Source organism: Opisthorchis viverrini (genome assembly GCF_000715545.1).
Source record: "Opisthorchis viverrini unplaced genomic scaffold opera_v5_30, whole genome shotgun sequence".
NCBI lineage: Eukaryota > Metazoa > Platyhelminthes > Trematoda > Opisthorchiida > Opisthorchiidae > Opisthorchis > Opisthorchis viverrini.
In genome coordinates this window covers 434,382-454,053 of record NW_008751686.1, presented here as the reverse complement: position 1 = coordinate 454,053, position 19,672 = coordinate 434,382, and the positions used below count along the sequence as shown (strand labels likewise).

Genomic DNA, 19,672 nt, shown 5'->3' with positions numbered 1-19,672 from the left:
GCACCGAAAGAGTGTTACGGCTAAACGATGAATGACGTAATACTTCAATCTCCAGTTAGACAGGCACTTGACTTTTTTCGCCTATTATCCAGGTTCTCATTCTTGTAATTTCCTGGACGGTAGCCACTCTTCAGAGGACTGAGGCTAGCACATTCAATTTTGACCTACACAATTTTGCTATAGGCTCGCCAGGCGAGCTGTATCTCTTTCGTCTTGATAGTTTTGTGATATTTGAACGGGAGCACATTGGAGAAAATAAAAAAGACACGGCTGGAAGTCTAATCCGTATAGTGTCAAAGCGATGTTCAAAAATACAGACCTGAGTCTTTACGGACTGAGCCGGTGTGCAACCGTTACTGACTAGTTACAAGTAGGTTCTGTAGATAAGAAAAATGAGGAACAGGTTCAGAAATACGTCCGGTCGAAAGAAACGCGCGTCAGAACAAACGAGAATAGGATTAATATCTGAAGAATCTGAGTTAATCGAAACGGTTTGGACTGTTATCATATATACATGAGAGGTGTTTATCCGGGTTCCAAAGCGGTCAGGTCAGTCTCGCATGTTAGCGTGCATCACTTAAGTCTGTCACCAAGCGATCGAATTTTGTCCTCGCTCGTACGCCCCGCTTCCCAATGAATAACTAAAGCGGTGTTCAAAATATTAGAAAAAACAAATGAGAAGGTCTGAATTATACGTACTTGACTTTTTCTTTCATAAAAAACATCTAGGAACTTCAGAGACAAATTGGTGGACAGACGCGCATTTCAACGAATTATTACTTATTACATTATAGCAATAAAACCAGGCCATTACGGAGTACGGACACTGAATCCCACGAAGATATGCATCAAATATCCTTTTGATCTCAATGCAAATAAAAGAGAATAGCGATAATTATCTGTGTAGCAAGAAGTGAAAAGGTAGCGTTAAAGTTGCTATGGTTACGAGAACTAGGAAAGCTGAGACCGGATTGACGCACGCACAAGCCTGGGGACCGAGGAAGTGACAAGTGAACATAGAAGCTCACAAACTAAGTTGGTCGTTGCACACGATACAGACGACAGCGTAGTGATTGAGTGGCATTCCAATATAATTCCGTCTCTAATTGGGTAACTAACCTAATGGGGAATCTCAAAAAAAAATATCTTGATTTGAAAAAGCGCCGAAACCATTGTAAGCAACTAATACAATTTCAAAATCTTACATATTGAACATGCATATGTGAATGGATTCTTCGTCATTTATGTACAGACAAGTAATGTGCAATACATTACTAGGATTATCTAAAGCTTCTCACTTTCACGAATTCCCTGCTAATATGACCATAGGAAGGTGCAGATTACCTGTGAGATATAGACTTAGAAATTCAGCTTATGCTATAAAGTCGCGTTTGTTTCTACTCCTTTTCAGAAAAAGGCACAATCATCATCATCATTGTCAGCTGTAATAACCGCCTATGTGTCGTACAGTGGTTGTAGCTGCCTCAGTTTCGTTCACCGATGATTCGGGAAGGTGGGGAAGGTAGTTACGCATTTTAGGCGGGGGCTGATAAATTAGTGCGTAAATACACTACTGTCAATGGACTGTTAAGTGGGGAGATGGGGAAGGGAACTATTCATTGAAGGCAATAGCTTGGATGCACGAGCGCCATTGAGGGCGAGAGTGGGCCATGCCTGACAGTGTCGCTAACCAGCGATATGGCCCATCCCTTGGTTCTCATCCAGGAATAGGGAAATGACCAGCCCGGCTGAGTCAAGTCATTGTTGGACCGCCTGTGGCTCTTCCACCATTCACGTGGTTTTGCTAAGAGTCCTTCGAAGAGGGCTGTCGACTGGCATACACAACACGTGACCAAGCCGGTGCAAGACACAGTACAAGTGCTGTTCCCACTGAATACAGTGGGAACAGTAGGCAAAATAGATCAAGGATTAAGGGTTATCCCATCACAGTTCAGTTGATAAAAATTGACCTTAGTGGTAAAAGTAGACTGCATCTGTATAACTTTATTCTACATTATAGCAATAAAACCAGGCCATTACGGAGTACGGACACTGAATCCCACGAAGATATGCATCAAATATCCTTTTGATCTCAATGCAAATAAAAGAGAATAGCGATAATTATCTGTGTAGCAAGAAGTGAAAAGGTAGCGTTAAAGTTGCTATGGTTACGAGAACTAGGAAAGCTGAGACCGGATTGACGCACGCACAAGCCTGGGGACCGAGGAAGTGACAAGTGAACATAGAAGCTCACAAACTAAGTTGGTCGTTGCACACGATACAGACGACAGCGTAGTGATTGAGTGGCATTCCAATATAATTCCGTCTCTAATTGGGTAACTAACCTAATGGGGAATCTCAAAAAAAATATCTTGATTTGAAAAAGCGCCGAAACCATTGTAAGCAACTAATACAATTTCAAAATCTTACATATTGAACATGCATATGTGAATGGATTCTTCGTCATTTATGTACAGACAAGTAATGTGCAATACATTACTAGGATTATCTAAAGCTTCTCACTTTCACGAATTCCCTGCTAATATGACCATAGGAAGGTGCAGATTACCTGTGAGATATAGACTTAGAAATTCAGCTTATGCTATAAAGTCGCGTTTGTTTCTACTCCTTTTCAGAAAAAGGCACAATCATCATCATCATTGTCAGCTGTAATAACCGCCTATGTGTCGTACAGTGGTTGTAGCTGCCTCAGTTTCGTTCACCGATGATTCGGGAAGGTGGGGAAGGTAGTTACGCATTTTAGGCGGGGGCTGATAAATTAGTGCGTAAATACACTACTGTCAATGGACTGTTAAGTGGGGAGATGGGGAAGGGAACTATTCATTGAAGGCAATAGCTTGGATGCACGAGCGCCATTGAGGGCGAGAGTGGGCCATGCCTGACAGTGTCGCTAACCAGCGATATGGCCCATCCCTTGGTTCTCATCCAGGAATAGGGAAATGACCAGCCCGGCTGAGTCAAGTCATTGTTGGACCGCCTGTGGCTCTTCCACCATTCACGTGGTTTTGCTAAGAGTCCTTCGAAGAGGGCTGTCGACTGGCATACACAACACGTGACCAAGCCGGTGCAAGACACAGTACAAGTGCTGTTCCCACTGAATACAGTGGGAACAGTAGGCAAAATAGATCAAGGATTAAGGGTTATCCCATCACAGTTCAGTTGATAAAAATTGACCTTAGTGGTAAAAGTAGACTGCATCTGTATAACTTTATTCTGTAGTTAGTAAGTGTTGATTGTACACGTGTAGAACATCCGTTTTAGAGCTACCAGTGTTACAGCCGACAAGCTACATGATTGTACAAATGACAGAAGTCTCTACTTGAGTTTCATCTGTGTAAAATATTCAGATGGATGGCTACATAGTTTTCAGTAACCGTGCAATCAAAAAAGACAAACAGAGGACTGCAGACACAGGAAAAGAATTATTCGATATAACAGACCTAACAATATCATCGGCCCAAACAGGCGATGCAGATATCCAGGGATCCCGGATATCCATACTTCGTCCGTCTGATGTTTGAAGAGACATGAAGTGCGGAGTTCACGTTGAAAACGCTAGAAACTAGGTTCCATTTTACATGAATATGTTGGTTCGACGGTTACAATGTAACTTCAGTTGAAAAAGACAGGTTATTGCACAGTAAGAAAGTGCACCTGGTTGTAGCGAGGGATTGCAGCACATTGTAGACGCAGTTTGGTGCTCTGTGGCGTGGAATTTGAACGTACGTGCTGCCCACCATGAAAGACTCGTAGCAGGCTTCTGTGAAGCAGTCGATAAGACAGCGTTTCAAAGTCCCAGGCCAACCCAAACTTACGTGACTAACTGGCCTTTGTAGAGTTTCTGGTAAATAGTATACAAACTAGCCAAATGAAACTACTTGAACAGACAAATAAATACCATAGTTGTGGGTAACCTAAATGTTATGTGTAATAATCAGGAGGATACTCGTAGAAACCACTGTCTGAATAAAAAAAAACTTAAACAATTGTAACTGTTGAGGAATCCCAATGTTTGGCAACTCTGGGCCAAGCGATGGTATTTTTTTTAAAGAAAAAGTGCCCTCATGTACGGTGCATGTGCCATCGGGCGAGCGGTAAACTAGACTCCAAATGACAACGAGAACTGATTACACTAAAGGGTGTAACACTAAAGGTGTAACAAATATCGAAGATAATAAACAATTGGATTTTCAGTCAACTCCTTGAGTTGACGCCATGCTTTCGTGACCGTTGCCCACAGGGTTCAGGACGACCCGACCAATAACATGATTTATGGTTACCTAGCTCACAGGTGAAAATTTCGCCCCAGCGATGTCATGGTTACCAATAAGGAAAGTTGGGACAAGAATGAAGATTAGCGCTGCGGTGGTAACGACAGAGATTGCAATAAATGTTATAGTAAATCTAATATTTAAGATTACACTCACATCTTTTTGAGCTGCTATGTTCCACCTCTACAGTGAAGCTGGGAAGCATCAGTGTAGACCTTGATCGGTCGATATGGTTGATCCGGCTTTCTTCAACCATCCATGGAAGAGATATCGAACTGTGTGGACGCCAATATCGGGGACAGGTTTTTGGTTGGCTCAAAACAGTTGACGTACTTTTCTGAAAAACGCAGTGTAAGAATAAAATTCAAGATCAGATGGTTGTTTTGAACGAACCATCGTGGGTTAAATGCCTGAAGATATTTCCATGTTCCATGTACAGGCCTCGATGTGGTCCTCCAAGGCAGGAGGAAGAGATATGGAATATGAGGCGGCATACTCACCTAACCATTATAAAAAGCGGATAAAGAGGAACTGTTTTTCTAGCTCCGTTTTCCTAAAAAAATTTGCGAAAACACACAGTCCTAAGCAAAAACCGCACAACCCTGTATCATTGCGAGATACTTTACGAATTACAACCGTGCTCAACACTTTTTCGTCTACTGAGCTAAAAACTGACAACTTTATGTCGACAAATTCATAAACAATGTATCGCGGACACTATATTCTGCGACACAAGTGTTCGGATAAAGTACATTGAATTTAGAGGTCCGGGAGATAATTTGTTCCTTCGCTTTTCGGTAGTTCACCCACCGTGTATAGATAGGATCCGTATTTATATATGTATGATCTAAACGATGGGTTGAATTGCTTACATGAGACACATAACACCACTTGCTATGTTGGTGGTAAGTTGAATCAACCGATGCTAAGTTTTTATCTCATGAAAAGCCCTTCTAAGATGTCAACCTGTTGATTTGCAGATACCGTTTATCATAACTTTTGTACGATATTTACCATTTCTCTCTTGACACTAGTTTCTCCTGGGTAACAAGAAACTTTTCTGTACAGCATTGCATAGCAGATGTGGACAAGCACTAAAGTGAGATTTTACCTATATCAATGTGATACAATTGTCAAGGGTTCTGTGTACCAAAGTGGAGTTGCTTTTACCAGGGTCTAAAATTATATTTCGGGGTTATGCTAGAGCCCTACCTGATCGATACGCAGATGGAGATTTGTCGTGGAACTCCAGATGTCTTGAAGGTAACGGAAGGCCACTGGAGATCAGGTAGATGCAAGAAAGTGCCATACATTGATACCTCCTTCGTTTGATTCTAGTATCCATTATATTGATTTCGCACAGTCACCAGGTATTACTTGCTTCATAAGAAACTCAAGAATTGAGTATGTCTCAAAGTGCCAAGCTTTAGGTACGGGTACGTATTTATGAACGGCACTCGGCAACAGGCAGTTTTAACTGCAACCAGAGATGCGGTTAAAAGGAAATGAGCTTTACGTCAAACGTTTACGACTAGCACCTGATCTAAGCTTAAAACTAAAATTAGTAGAAGAATGCTGTTGTGGGCATTTCGGAGTTCCCTTCATTTGCGCTGCTCCATAGGAAAATGCGCGCAGCAATAGATGACCTATAGGTATACATCTGATTTGTGAAAAATCGATTAACAGTGATGTTTCGTTTAACTACTGTAAGAAATATCAGCTGCAGCACCCTTTCGGGGAATGAGTCATTAACAAACTGCTGAAGCCTCAAGGGAAGCAATCAAAAAGACGAAGCTGAGTTTGGACCATGGACCCGTGGGTCATATACTCTCACTGAAGCATCCAGACCTGGATTGTAGGTGGAAGCATACGGTAGCCGTTTTCTGAAAGAAACAGGTATCCTCTATGATTCTTTAGATTTTTAATGAATTTTTGAGACATGCTTGCGTGAAAATCTCGCACTGCAGACTACCGATTTGTTCCTCGCACTTGTTTAACGGGCGAGCTGGGGTTCTCATCATTATGAAGGATACTCACCTCAGTGCAGAATAAACGTTTTCATAAGGGTAAGTCTTTCGTTGTTCTCGTGTACTCACACGTGATTAAACAGTAAAAAACAATCCAATCTGCCTCTTCTGGTACCATCCGTAATCACCCGGTAGAGCAGTCCTTTGTGAGTGGACCGCTGACAGGGAATGAGCATAGCCTATAGTGCGGAGGGCTGTTGAAGACCTTCAAGAGGGTCCACTTTTAGGTGGTCGTCACAAAAGACGAATGCAAAATCTTCTTACAAACTGCGTATTGAGTGAAAGCACTCAGAACGCGCGCGATTTTCTGCAATTTCTTCAGTTTACCAGCACTCAGCTGAGGCAGTAACTTATTCTCATTTATTGCTCGGTAGTTTGGACAAAACGCGTTGCAACAATTGGATTTAACTGGTTCGTCTACCTGGGAGCCTGAAAAAAAAACCACCAGGGTAGGATTTTCCAACAGGAAGGCTGGTCACCCATTATAAGGTCGAACTTTACTTCCATAAAAGTGGAATCTTTCGCATCTTTTACTGGGTCCTACTGGCTTCTTTTCAAGCAATATCATCCCCCCTATAAGGAAAAATTCTCACTAAATACCATCTTCGATAGGTGACAGCCTATCGCCATAGAGAATAATAACAGTGCTTGAAACGAATCAGCGTCAGGTGACTATAGGTTAATTGTAAACGATGAAAAAACAGGTTCCACCAAAAAGGCTTCCGGGTGATGCGTCGCACCTTTTATCCAAGACAAAGGCATTAATATAAGCTCCATTATGTGAGAATCCTCAACGGGCAGTTAGTTTGGTTGAGTAAAGGCGGTAGAATGAAAACTTACGTTGCTGATCTTCGTCTGTGTTACACCACTGAGTTGTCTGCATCGAACATGCCTTTTAGATGCGGGATTGACCATTCCACTATTATTCAGTTGCTGGGTAACGAGGTTGGAATTGGTGACCCGAAGAGCCGGGGTATGTTGATGTTGTAGTGGGAGAGCGTGCTGAAGGTTAGAATGCGTAGTAGTAGAAATTGTAGTTTGTACTGGGGCTCCAGCCCTTGCATATTGGTTGTGCTGAACCTTTGTACTTGGTAGGCTGCCCACCGATGCTCCTGCATGAGATGGCGCATTCTGCCCGGCTAATGTTGAAAGGGTTTGGGTGGTATTACACAAAGGTGGAAGTGTACAACTCCTGCCATGCTGCGGATCAACCACCGCACTAACCGATATGGTCAAGGGAGTGGGACCAACTGTATTGTGTGCACAGGAGGATGCATTTGCAGATGGTAAGTGATGAGTTTTGTTGCGTGGCCCACCTAGGTGTACAGAATTACTTCCGTGAACAGGTAAGGGACATATTTGAGTGATGGGATCCTCTGACAGTTGAGGGTAGTTGTTTGGCGCATTGGTGCATGGCCGGGAGCGTTCCAGAGGAGCCAGTCGACCACCGATATGAAGGTTGGCAGCAACACCGATGACACCCGACCCTGGGGGACAAAAAGTCACTTCACCTTGGCTCATGCCAGAAGGATGAACAAGTCTTCGACCGGAAAAGGTAGTCGGCTTGCAATGCAATCCAGATATCTGGCGTTGTGCTCCGCTTGCAGGAAAACAAGTGTGAGGTTGCGGGCTCAGCCGGTTCTGAACGGGAGACCGTATGTTACAAACTGGTTCCCCAGAATGCTGTTCTGCCATCGTTGTAGCCACCAAAGGTTGAACTACTTTAAGCACTCCGGTGTCTTGTGCCTCACTGAAAAAAAGCATTTTCACCACTAGTGTTGCACATTTACGGTACACAATGTGCTGACGTATAATTGTATCTAAGCCCGAACAATTGAGAATGTGACGGCAGTCCAACATCATCATCATCATCATCATCAGTGTTCAACACCGATGCTTCGCTGCCGTACAACCGTGACTTATTTGAAAGTCTAACAGTGCAAATTGAAACTGTATATGGATAAAGACGATGACAATACGGAGGCTGGACAAATAAAATCGTTCAGCTGTAACACCCTATGCTATGCCACCCGAAAGAAGCCCAAAGGCCCGTATACGGCCAAGGTACTCAAGCTTAAACAGGGAAAGTCGAGATGCGCAGGTCAGGTTCGAACCGTGGATCTTTTGGTCAGGCAATTTGCGCTCTAATGGACAAATAACTTTCTAGTGTAAGGAAATGCAATGGTACAATTCTTCGTAACGATGGTGGAATGGGTTTGTTCAGTGGGAACCCAAAAAGTCCTTTTCAAGTACTAACCCGCGAGGGTCCACCTTTTAACAGGTTGAGTCACGCTGAGCTACATTTATCCGTCAGCTAGATGTGTGAGCACTTCTCAAAAGCCTTACGCACTACACGAAGCACTGGTATATGAAAAGATTTTGCTATTAATAAACAAGTTAGATCGAAATTGTGACAAACCTATCTTGTCCCCTACATTTAGTGGAACGAATATAGGAGTTATATGATTCAGGGTTGTTACTACGTTGTGTACGATAACTTTGACCTGCAAAAATATCTATGGCTTTTGTGTGCACCTCACGCGACGTCGTACCTAAACAAGTGGCCCAACATTGGAAGCCATGGGGTGTTAATAAGAAATAGCATGACATGAATCAAGTGATGTCACGGCCACATTGTGGGTGTGAGATCGATTTGTTAACCGGTTTCGGTGTGTGATACTTAAGCGAATTAAGGTCGCGTGGTTGATGCAATGATTATACGATCGATCAAATTCTGTAAGTCACGACATATATTTGGGAACATAATGAAGAATCGCGTCAACTGAGACAGAAAGCTATAAAGAGAAAGCAAGTTACAGTTGCGACTTTTTGGATAAGTTAGGTCGTCGAAACAGACAACAAAGCCGGATTGTGACCATACTTAGTGTTGTCAGTGAGCTGCCAGCAGATGTCCCTGAATTATTGGCTATCGAGCTTAAGTAATGCATGCTGTGTCCAGCTTGGTCAGTTGTTCATACACACGGAGCCTGTCCTGTTCGGTCTTGGTTATGCCGCCGGGCATTGGCAGGCTTAGCGCTCGGTGCTTCAGGAGCACATTCGCCACTCATCCATGTATGCTGCAGTCATTCTTTCCTGAACTGGTGATCTATTTTACTGCGGTGGTAAGGTTCCGGAAACGGGCTTTCTAGGACTCCTAGTTTTCATAGTCTGATTTCTTGCCGAAAACGAATAAAGTCACTCCGGAACGGACCGGAGGGGACTGACACTAGAGTAAAACTGATCGAAAGTTCAGTATACGACCTCAACATGACGCACCTGGTCACTGTTAGAGACAGACTCATGTTTGCTATGGAAAGCCGCACCACCGGCTACGATACCAACTAGAACAGACACGGATTTCATCGGCATTTCAACGAAAAGTCGGAGGCAACGTGGGCGAATCAGCACAACTCAAAGAGTAACCGTAATGGAAGCTAAAAGAACTAAAAACACATGAGTACGAACAAAACTAAATAGATTGTACTTTGTGTGGTTCTAATGTTGATGAAAGAACGCGTTAAAACGTGGCCTTATTGATGTTTGTTTAGATCACCGTGAGGCACGACCGTCAAGAGAAGAAGGATCAGAACCACAAGAGACAAAAGGAACAGGGAATCCAATGGAATTCACTAGTGTGAGGTCGGTATTCTCGTAAATGCATCACTGGTCACGTTGAACTAGTGGATTGAAGCTGAGGTCAACTAAGCATGCTCTTGTTTAGTCTTCATGAGCTGTGACGTCACAGTAGATTTGGATCGAGCATCGTTACAACTGCCATCGGTAGATTGTGTGAAATTCCAGGGCTTCCAGTCAGTAGCATCAAGCTGCATGTATTAATGGACCTATTTGAGGTTCTTGAGCATGGCCTAATGAAATACCGTTATTATCCATCGGGTCATACAAATTAGTGACTACGCCTTTTCCCAGTTCTTGGTGTCGTAGGGACTTTTTTGGAGGAAAGTTCTGTAACGCACAGTTTTAGTTTGAGTAGCATCCTAGTCCCCACAACGAGGATTTTCAGGTGCTCCAGTTCTTGACCTTTGTGTGCAACAAAGTGGACTTTATCGGCAAATTCGAAAGTGTGGGACTTCCCCCAAGTTTTTTGGACTGTTTGACTAAGCCCAACGAATATGCCACAACGGGATGATTACTCAGCATCATTCATTCAAAAGGCACTCGATCAGTCGTAGGGAAGATGCAGCTCAAAAAATAGAACCGTCTCATCAACTGTTCAGATTCTTTATCATCCAGATTATTAAGTGGCTTCGTGTGGTTGTCATCACCTAACATGCTGACCGTCCATGAGACTGACAACACCAACGACAGACAATCGATTCACCCAAAGGTATCATTACTTTAGGTGGTGAGACTGGTAAAAAAAACTGCAGTGCAATGTCACCTATGCAGAGAACAGCAGGTGTAAAACGGGAAAGACACGAACACTTGGCTTCTCAAAGCTCCTAGCAAACAAACTGGAAAAGGACTCGTCCATTGCTTCACACTTTAAAGTCCACCAACAGTGCTGTATTTACGCACTAACTTATCAGCTCCGGCCTTCAATGCACAGCTACTACCCCACCTCCCCGAATCATCGGTGAACGAAACTGTGGCAGCTACAACCACTGTACTACAAGCACGCGGTTCTTACAGCTTACAATGATGATGACAATGATGATTGGAGAGCAAGGATTATTATTCGATCACGCTCGACTGCTTCAGCAATAGATAAATTCAGATTAGGACTGGATTGATGCTCCTGATGCAAACTTTTGAATTTCATATGTAACCAACCGGTGCTAGCCAAACAGACGTTCGATCCCTATCCACCTTGCGATCAGGGCTAATAAACAACAGTCAACGTCGTGAATAGTTGACTAAAGTTCCAATCCAATGTATTAACGTAACCAATGATACATTTCCAAGAATGCCAACTTCATATTGACTTCATGGCAATCGACCTTTGTTTCTTTCGGCTTTTGCCATTCCAACATCTCTTCAAACAAATTCGGAGCTTTGGAAGATAGAATAGAAAGAAGGGGAGGTCGTCATGAAAAGTGTGAAGGCCCACTTACTTCCAAACAGTTCGTTCTCTATGCTGCAGAGACTTCGCAGATATGCGTAAAAGATCCGTCAATTCACTTGCGTTGGTTGCTTGATGGTAGACACTTCCTTGGGCCCTCGCGGCAGTGGAATGATGGGTAGGGACTTTTGAGGATGGATCCGCAGATTCTTTGCCAAGTAAGCATGCGGATTGTTCATGAACGATATTTTCAGAGTGCATCTGCTGGTGTAAATTTGGTCGAACGTTACCATGTCTGATATGGTTTTCACTTGTGACGCCAGTTGCTGTCGTGTTCAGATTAACTAAAATCGAAATTCGCAACATGGGGACGATTGGAATACGCATGTAAAGACAGAAGAGCAAACAGGAAAGCTTATGAAATGGAGTAAGGATGATCATGCATAAAGCATACAACTCATCCCTATCCAGTAAGCCTTTAATGCTGAAATCACCGAGGGGGGGGGTCTTTAAGTACAGTAGTACTTACTAGTTCTAAATTGATCCATATTTCTCTCTGCTGATAATTCACACCTACAGTTGTCTAGGGAACCCAGCCCTTTTCTTCATTCTCCGTCATTCACCTTGCTTGGATTAAAATTTTCCTGAAACTTCTCCTGATCCGATGATGTAAGAAGTAATCGAAGGGGATTTACGTCACTTCTTCACCCCATTCCAGAATACTGGTGTTGCGTCCGAGGTGGAATTTTCCACTAGTGTAGTGCCCCATGCAACAACTCTTTCACTTCCAATCTTTCCAAACAAAACCTTCGAGCTTAGTCCCTCTGTCAAGATTTAGCATCCAGAGTTTCGTGCTACAAGGACTGCCCCACTCTAAACACCAGCCTTTACAATACCCCCTCCCCCCACTGTCTAGTCTTTTTGGTTCTAACCTTCCCCCTGAAACACCAAAATTTAGGTTGTCTGGTTGTAACAGATAGGGAATCATACACCTGCACAACACCTGATCGACGTCACACAATTTAAGCAGAATGGTCCAGTAGACAACATCATCTGGTAGCCAGGTGGATAAAATGGGATTATAGTTTGAATAACAACTGACCATATTGGAGAGGAGTTCCACAGGCCGTGCCCACTTTTAAACGCAATTAAACTCTGAAAAGATTGACTTCAAAAAATTGTAGTGATAGAAACTTTTATCGTCTCCAGCTGACCGTCCATGTGCGAAAAGAACTCCAGGGAACACTGCTGCTAGTGATACATCCTGAAGACAATTGATGTAAAATGGGTTCCACGTAGTAGATCAGCCAAACGAAGTTAAATTTGCGATCAAATCCTGGTTAATGAAGTTTCCTATGCATCCTGCTGGTTGGGGAAATCCATTCTGGCTTACCAAGAAATTGTAATAAAAGCGAAAATCCTGTCAGGATCAGGAAACTCTTCAAAAACACCGCTGAATACATACGTTCGTTGTCTTCACAACTGTGAACATGCAGCAATTTAGACCCACGAGATTGAGCTCGCAGCTGATACCTTCTGAAAGTTCACTTCGCAGCTCATAACAAAAACGCGAAATCTACTATCATCCGTGACAGGGATGAAAATTCGTGCCTTGAGTTTTGTTGCGTTCCCTTATCAACTAGGTATCTAAGCGACAAAGTTATAGGGAAACTTTTTCCGGAGTAGCGAGCAGGACCCTTTATACAGTTCTTTCGAAACACATTTCAACAGTTAAATCCCTCGTATTCTGGTCGATCTTTTCTGGTGTTCTCTACGGACAGAGATAGAGGGGGATGAGCATCCTGTGATACGAGACCAATTGCAACTGATCCCATCTGCAGATGTTTATCTAGAAGAGGGACGACGGAAAGGCAACGAAGGGACCACCTTTTAGAGGAAATTTATTTTTTCTGCTGTGCAATTAATGCACAGCCAGTATTTCCCGATGAAGAAACAGTCTAGAAAGGCCGGTATAACTCGGAAACCCAGGGTGAAACAGAGCACTACCACACAAGCCTCATTCTGGATTAATGCAGTGATACTTTGATTGCGTACGCCCATCACATCCTCAGCAGCGTCGATAAAGATTCATTTGACAAAACGTCGTCGAGCAACCATACAGTTTTTCAAAATATATACCATTTGGCTGGGCGCCACCAGCATCGATGGTTGTGAAAGTCTCTGAGTAAAAAAAGGTTTACTGCTAATGAGTTGACTAATGCAATTGGCGACTAACCAAATCAGTGTTTCATTACTACCACCTCAGCATAATAAATTATTTTCACGGTGAAAACCCGCACGTTAAATTATTTAATCACAGCAGTTGTGCTGTCGAAATTAAACGATTCACAATAAGATCACAAAAAAGTTGGACTCAAAAGCCAGTCTGTAGTGGTGTTTGATGGAAACTTCCTCCAACAGTGGCCTTGAAATGTCAGTGGACCGTGTTCTCCAGCGATGACTTCGGTGGGTGATAAAAGCAGTCCTGTTCAAAGGACTGTCATTGTTTTGCGACCTAAGAAATATGCCATTGGTCTTTATTAGATTAGTAGTGAGCGTAACGATTTGTTCCTTTCATGAGCTACCACTCCATCAACTATGGTCACTTGGACTGTTCTTCGTGAGTGATCTCTCGTCGGATGGACTACCATATATCATGCTTCCATTTGTCACCAACCTGTTAAGATAGTTTTCACTTCCCAAAGAAACAGATGCGACTAATCTGACAACTTCAAACGAATGAAAAGCTGCTCAAGTAAAAGAGTAAAAGTCAGTACCCAGATAGGCTATTGGACGAGCCCATACCAAGACGCACAAATCACAGAATATTGCAGGGAGTGGACGAATACAATAAGTATATCAAGGAAACCTGTTTTAGCAGGTATATTGATGATATATACTTGTGTGTCCTGTTACACAGAAGTATATTCCATAGAGGAAATTACTCAGAAAGTTGTTGAAAACTCGGCAACAGCGCACGACCGATTTCACTCAAAATCGGGCTCAGTTGAGACTCCATTTAGAGCCGAAATAGTTTACGAATGACTCTATTCCGTGAAAAGCGTATGACTGCGGTTCAAATGAAAAATAGGTTTGGCGGAAACTCGAGGACTAAGCCTACCTGACAAGCCCCAGGTGGTGGGCTGTATAAAAGTGTTCAGCAAACGTATGCGTAGTTTCATAAAAATATACCGCGATATCCCGAATATCCTATCAAATGAAGAATATTATGAACTGAGGATTCAGCTGGTGTCCAGTTGCGTCTCCTGTTGAAACCAAATTAGTGCGTAAATGAGTGTACTTCGCATGTATTACATTAGGTCACGGGCATGGTTGTATGAGTCAAACGAACTGCTTACGTGGCGGGGTCGTACAGCAGACGGCTTCCTGTAACCAAACGATCAGGTCCTTGCGTATTTCTTCTGCCAGCAATTGTTTTATGATGGTTGTTCGTTTGGTGTCCTGACAGGATCTCGTCACAGCATGGCGACTAACTGAGTCAGTGGGTGCCGCAAAAGCACCCTTGCCAAGTGGAGAGGAAGACATTGGGATAGTTCGCGGAAACTTCTGTAACGTCGTTACTTTCTGCTTGTCAAAGCTGGGGCCCGAAGTGCTTTTGCAATGGTAGAAAAAGTAAAAATAGTTGACAAAAATGTTGTGAATCACTTCTGGGACACCGGATTCAGACGAAACCCTAGCGAAGCTAGTTGAAGCTAAATTATCCAACGATTCAGTTACCTGAAACCTCAGATCTTACTGGATGATACGCATGGTACAGTCAACTTGCGTCAGCACAAATACCATATACAACCACAATCTTGACAGATAGTGGAGTAAAATATCGAGAATAAAAAAACAGGACACGGGCTCCAGCCAATTCTATGGAGATGGGTTTCCTGGGAAACCCGAGAGACATTATCTTAACAACGATTCGGAATTTAGGATATAAAAAGGCTGAATTGACAAAATTGATAGTCGGGAGAATGTTAGACCTCGAAGTTTTGTGAAACGGTTTAAGAGGAACGTTAAGAGGACTTTATGGATCAGCGAAATAAATGTAGGATGGACATAACAGGAAGGCGGGTGTACTCCTATGTTTCGCGTTTCTGTTTTAAATAGAACAGTCTTCTAACCGAGTACATTTACAGCATAAATCCCAGCGTCACGTTTTTAAGCAACCCGTCAGGGGAATAAACGACGAAAAATTCAGTTTCCTATAAGGGAGCACGACAGTGATCAGGAGGTTGAAACTGCTCGTTGTGCACAGGAGGTGGAGTACCGTGTCGACGTAACTTTTGTCAGTAAAATTGTCATATCCTCAGCGTATTATTTCACGCTTTTCACAGTGCTACTGTGGATCTTTTCTGCAGCTGGAGGCTCGGAGCGCACCGTTCAGCAGATGCAACTGAAGTGCTACTCGATGACACTGATCATACATGAATGAAGAGGATTGACTGATTTCACACGGTTAATATTCGGGGTGTCGGTGGAATCAGGCTTACACGGGGTGAACTTGCCAAATATTTGACGGTGATGGAAATCACTCATGAGGCAACTGTGAGACAGAAATGAAATAAACAATAACACACATACGTAGTTGAAGGAGTCATGAACTCCAGAATGACTGGATGTTATAACAAGCAACTCAACAAAAAAGCGTTTGCGTTCGACTGAAAGTTACCTAGGATCGACAGTGGGAATCTCTTCATGGTATGTATCAGGGTCTTCTGATCCCCGAGTGTGTGATGGGATAGAAACATGTATTCGTTTCACTGAGTCTGATGAGCCACTGCGTTTAGAACAGGATGGGATTGCTTCAGGCGGTTCGACAGTAGGTGTAGGAGTGCGTGGCTTCTTATGAGATGCGGTAGATGGACTTGGATGCCCGTGAATTCCAGTAGTCCTGATAAGACAAAGGTTCTGGGCACTGTATACAATGGCTTTTTATAAGAATGCTGAGTGTTTTCGTCTAAGGAATGAGGGCTCATAAAACTAACACGTACTAGAGAGTGAGTATCTTGAAAGATTCAGGCTAAAGTCAAAACCATTTACAGCAGACAACGTGAAAATGATTTTGTTTAGATTCATGAATAGCCAATCATTTCGTGAGGGAAGGTTATTATAAACGAAGGGACCTTTTTAGCTTTGTACATCTGTCGTTCAGTACAAAAAAACATAAAAGCCTCAAAAATGAGATGCCCTAGCGATAAAAAAAAGCAAGTTTACGTAAGATTCAATATGGAAACAGTAGAAAGAAGCTATTTTTTACGCATAACCGAAGATTTTTCAGACAAAAGTCTAAATAACAGTATCTACGCCTAAGCTGGTGCAAAGGTGGATACTACTCATGAGGCATACGAGTATTATTATTTTTCTCGTAACTCCGCTTTGCGTCTGATGAAAGTGGGATTTATCACAGAAATGGTGAAATTTCTTTGAAGCGTTCGATCGAATTTGAGTGACAGTCAATGAATATCCAGGGGAGTTCAGGAACACGCGTCCAAGAAGACGGACATTTAGTTTTTATAAACAAGATATACACGGGAGTTTTGCTTTCCTGCCCAATGGTCTGTAACTGTTCAGTTGGTGTTTTCTAATAAATAACTCCGCATCAAAGGCCTTCTTTCTTTCACTGGTACTATCTTGGCCCTCGCTGCATCGCAGATACACATCAAAAGGTGCTATCGTCCACTACTGTTCACCATTACGGTTCACTTACTGGAATCGCTTTGAAAGCAAACGTTTGTTGGAGAAAGTCACTTTTAGTAGCTGGATGGAAGTAGTGTTGGAATCTAACATTTAGGATGTTGTGCCAATAGGGCGTCTCTCGAAAAGAGCAATAACAACATATTATGAGAACCGCCGGCAATAGTAAATAAAGCGATCTATACCAATTACCAGCAGTATAGAAACGGCTAGAACAACACCGCTTCAGATATGCGAACACAAACCAATGCAGAAGACTGTGAGTCCCTAAAATGACGTGCAGTGGTCTTGCGCTTAGGAGAAACGAGTTTTAGAATAAATCAAAGTGGTTCAGTCGCTTGACATCTCTAGTTCGTATACCGATATGATGCTACTTTCAATAACTCGGAATTCTATACTCTGGTCGGGTAGATCGAACTTACCGACAGAGATCAGTTGCTATTTTTATTTATTTATTTATTTCAAATTTGCTCTGTGTTCGGTTATGTTCTACTTCTGCACTACCTACCGCACCGTACAAGCCATGGAGCAGTTATCCCGAGAAGTCACAATCTAAACGAGCCATTTTGTCCAGAAACAATCCGCCTGTGATCAGTTCTATAAAGCGTTTAGATTAATTGCGTCAGATACGTACGCGGCTCATAAAATAGAATGTAGAAAACAACTTCTACCGAGTCAATACAATGTTCGCTCTTACAAATTAAGTAACATGTAACTTACTCAGAGTGTCTCAGCTGTTTATTCAAACCAACTTGGATAGAGGGAGAATCCTGATTTGGTGAGCACGATTTTCCAGTTCTCGAGTAACCAACCGGTCCTGTTACGCCATTAGACTTATTTACAGGTTGCGTAGGAGTAGGATAGTCTGCAATGCAATCAAGATACCCAAAGTAATCAAGGTGAGTGAACGAGCACCGTCGTATATCTGACATTTCTCATAAATGATCAACCCGTATTAGTTGTTGTCATCATACGCTTATGTCAATCTAAGGGTTCTCGGCTTCACTACTCGAAGTTGAAAAAGGCCAAGTGCCCTGTTCTTTGCATGCTGTCTCGGCTCGTACAACACGCAGTTAAGAAATTTCGGTTGGTGCTACTGGGTCCGATGTACTATCAAGTGGCGGCATGTACCGCATGAAACCCGGAAACGTGTTCACAATCGAACATGAGGATTTGGATGCGCACTCAGATGTGTACTAAACTGGGCAAATGTCATGATGTATGATGTCTATCATTTTTTCTCAATGTAGGAATTCGTGATTTTGGTCAGATTCTGCAATAATTTGGGTTCTAAGTTATTTCCTATATCCAGCATAGCTGTGTTCACCTCACCAACGGATTTGAAAACTCTGTTTTCGTTGTAGACGCGCCTCACCCTTGGGGCACGCGTTTTCGATAGGATTGACATGCGAAATGTGCGCGGGCTACTTCGGTAGCTGGGAATTCCGGTAGACAAATCATGACTTAAACAACTGGATAAAGCTGACTGACCATTTTTGCGACTTGATTATTGCGGAAGAATCGTACATGATCGTCGGGCGTCCTGATTGGGAAGTTGGCCGTTAGTTTCCACCTAATACGGACAATTTTTTGTTCTGTCAAATATTTCAAACCCTCCACTGTGTCTGAATTCACCTATTTTTAATTCATGCCTATGACAAGCTGCACCATCCGAACCGTTCCAGTTAAGTCTTTCCACCACTGAATACCGGATTCTCCTAGGTTATTGTCCGGAGGCCAGTCGTCCATAATAACCGAACATCACATCATTCGGACGGATGTGCCACGTGCAGGACACGCACCAAACGAGGACATATCCTGATTGGTCAGAATGCCAGCCGGTCCGAGTCGACGCTTCTCGCCCCCTCACGGAAATTCTGGCACGACCTGTGACTATCCTGTAAATACAGTTGTAATAATTTTCCTTTGTCTCCATAAAGGGCTATGTAGGGCTACCGTGCCTTTTGATATACCACAGTAGGCGGAGCAGGAAGCTAAGGGATCGATACAGAGTTGCCCTACCGTTCAGCAAGGCACAACAGTTATCCACCAATTTCGCACTGTGCTGTATGTGCATTGCACTCAGCAACGGTGATTTCAGATGTTATAAACCTCAAAAAACCGGCGGAAAGTGGCGAAATAAAAACTGAACTACCTAATAAACATCAAAGTCCTTGGTTATCTCTGTTTCGCTTTTTCAGATTGTTTGGGAAACCTCCTGGGATTCCTGGAAGTACATCAGAAGGGACCGGCCGGGGAACCGATTAAAAAGTTTTTTTACCGGGTCAACTGAGCAGAAACACAACTGATGCTCGCGCCGGAGTCTCCAAGAGATGAATTTTTTCGCCACCTCAACTTTTCCTGTGAGGATCCATGTGCCACAGGTTGACCGACATAAAAGAGCTGCTTTTTGGTTCCCTTAAAGGGGACGTTCACTCAAGGACGCTAAGTATGCCGACGATAGTGCTCTACTTGGACCAAACCCTTTAGGAGTACTAACTATTTCATATCAGTTAAATAATTCTGCTGCATAGTTTGGTATGCCCATCGCAGCTATAAAGTGTAAAATGCTACTGGAGGATTGGAGAGAATAAAACCAGAACCTCATATTTGCAGGCGGACTGATC

At 43.0% G+C, this 19,672-nt stretch overlaps 1 protein-coding gene across 1 annotated transcript in view; it reads right to left on the bottom strand.

Annotated features, from left to right (window-relative positions):
* Positions 1-298: 298 nt before the first annotated feature.
* The window catches only part of T265_02445 (hypothetical protein), a gene marked incomplete at both ends in the record, with an annotated part of 44,086 nt that continues 24,712 nt past the window's right edge, over positions 299-19,672 (bottom strand). The window contains 7 exons of the mRNA XM_009166694.1: positions 299-641; positions 4,449-4,629; positions 7,160-8,069; positions 11,392-11,683; positions 14,699-14,952; positions 16,021-16,242; positions 17,766-17,910. Of these exons, the coding sequence (XP_009164958.1) occupies positions 574-641; positions 4,449-4,629; positions 7,160-8,069; positions 11,392-11,683; positions 14,699-14,952; positions 16,021-16,242; positions 17,766-17,910 (2,072 nt within the window). The remainder of the gene's footprint in view (positions 642-4,448; positions 4,630-7,159; positions 8,070-11,391; positions 11,684-14,698; positions 14,953-16,020; positions 16,243-17,765; positions 17,911-19,672) is intronic.